Here is a 1880-nt window from a genome sequence, read left to right on the forward strand (position 1 = left end):
GCTGTAGAAATTTCGGTGGTTCATTTGGTGGAGGCAACAATGATCCGACTTTATGATAAATCTGTCCCTGCACTGTGAATGTTGATGGAAAACCAAGCTGTTGAACAAGTGATGTTGCGCCAAACGACGTCATTTGAAAACACGCATTGTATTTTCTTATGCTACTAAGGAAATGTTTTGACTCTGGTGTATTCCCAGCAGTGTAAGTCAAAAGTTCATGTGGTACCGGCTCTAATGGAGATAGTTTTACTTTCCCGTTACTGCAGCAAATACCAGAAGACTCTGAACTGAATTTTTTTGCTTGACAATAACTGCAAATAATGTCCCTTTTTCGATGTTATTACTTTCATAGCTCGCGTAATCTTTTTGAGCATTATAGTGAAATCCTTCTAGCGCTAAACTGAAGTTTTGAGCAGTCCGTGATTGTCTTCTCCTATTTCTCATTTCCTGCGTTCGAAGCTCACGATGTGTCACTGTCTCTGATTCTCTAGATATAGCAGCTCGAACGCGTTGTTGATTTCGACGATCCTCACGCTGCTGCATGGTTTCTACAGCTCTAGATGCTGCCGCTCTGTCTCGTTTATCCTGAAGGCGGGCTTCACGCTGCTGGATGGTTTCTGAAGCTCTAGATGTCGTCGCTCTATCTCGTTTATCCTGAAGGCGGACTTCACGCTGCTGAATGGTTTCTGAAGCTCTAGATGTCATCGCACTATCTCGTTTACCCTGAAGGCGAATTTCACGTTGCTGGACTGTTTCTGAAGCTCTAGATGTCGTCGCTCTATCTCGTTTATCCTGAAGGCGAATTTCAAGCTGCTGAACTGTTTCTGAAGCCCTAGCTGCCACCGCTCTATCTCGTTTATCCTGCAGGCGGACATCACGTTCTTCCGCTGTCTCTAAAGTTCTAGATGTCGTAGCTCTCTCGCGCATTGTCTCAAGTCTTCTATTTTTTTTTCTTCATGAGTTTCTTCCTTACGCTTTGGGGCCATCTTTTTAGCCTTTGGATGAACTTGGCCAATTCCTTTACGTTTCTTTGGAGGCATTTTTACAGAGTTCAATGTAACACAGCTTAAACTGATGGAGACAAAATGAGGAGAAGTACCTACGCAGTAGTATAACTTTTTATGTGCAGTAAAAGCTATCATAGATTACAAAATAACGAATCCTTATATATTATTTCTGTAGCCTGTTTTTGGTTTCTACGCCAAATTTCCCTCAATTCTTGATCGATTTCTTTCATTTACGGCTTATTTTATAGCTTATGGTGCTGGCTACTGACGAAAAATAGACCCAAGGTCTGAAAATTGTTTCTTTTAGCCGAAAAACCTGTTTTAAAGAACCAGAATAAGGTTTTCGGTCAAACTTATAACTTTAATTTGCGCTATGACCGACAGAGCTGAGTAGCTTGATCGGCAGAGCGTTCTCTTCGTACCCAGGAGATTACGTGTTCGGGCCCACGTCCGAACAATCTGCAACAAAAAAGTTAGAGAAACATCGCGCATTACATGAACACTGAATTAAATGGATAACAACTATGAGGGAATAGAATAAATGAGAAGGAAATGCTCCTTGCTGATATGAAAACATTCAGTGATTTTGTGCTAAATTACTTCGAAATTGCACGTGTTTTTTTTTTTTTTTTTTGAAGCTTTGGCTCTGGAAAGAAAATTAAAGCATAATGTAAGCGAAAATATAAGTAACAGGTTTAAGATTTCAGACTACAATAGAATTGTTTTTTGTTCAGAAAAAAAAATAATAAATCGTATATTGAAATATATATTCTTCTAATGAGTTTTTGACTCTTTGTACAAATAAATAAAATACTACCTCAATTTGAAGGGTAAAATATATATATATTTTTCTTTTTGCTAAAAAACAAATAG

General features: G+C 38.7%; 1 protein-coding gene across 1 annotated transcript; it reads right to left on the reverse strand.

Moving 5' to 3' along the window:
• Positions 1 to 246: 246 nt before the first annotated feature.
• LOC129227951 (uncharacterized protein C05D11.13-like) lies at positions 247 to 927 on the reverse strand. Its single transcript, XM_054862575.1, has one exon. It carries the CDS (start codon positions 925 to 927, stop codon positions 247 to 249), a length of 681 nt encoding a protein of 226 aa, XP_054718550.1.
• Positions 928 to 1880: the final 953 nt, after the last annotated feature.

The sequence above is a fragment of the Uloborus diversus genome, chromosome 8 (assembly GCF_026930045.1).
Source record: "Uloborus diversus isolate 005 chromosome 8, Udiv.v.3.1, whole genome shotgun sequence".
Lineage (NCBI taxonomy): Eukaryota > Metazoa > Arthropoda > Arachnida > Araneae > Uloboridae > Uloborus > Uloborus diversus.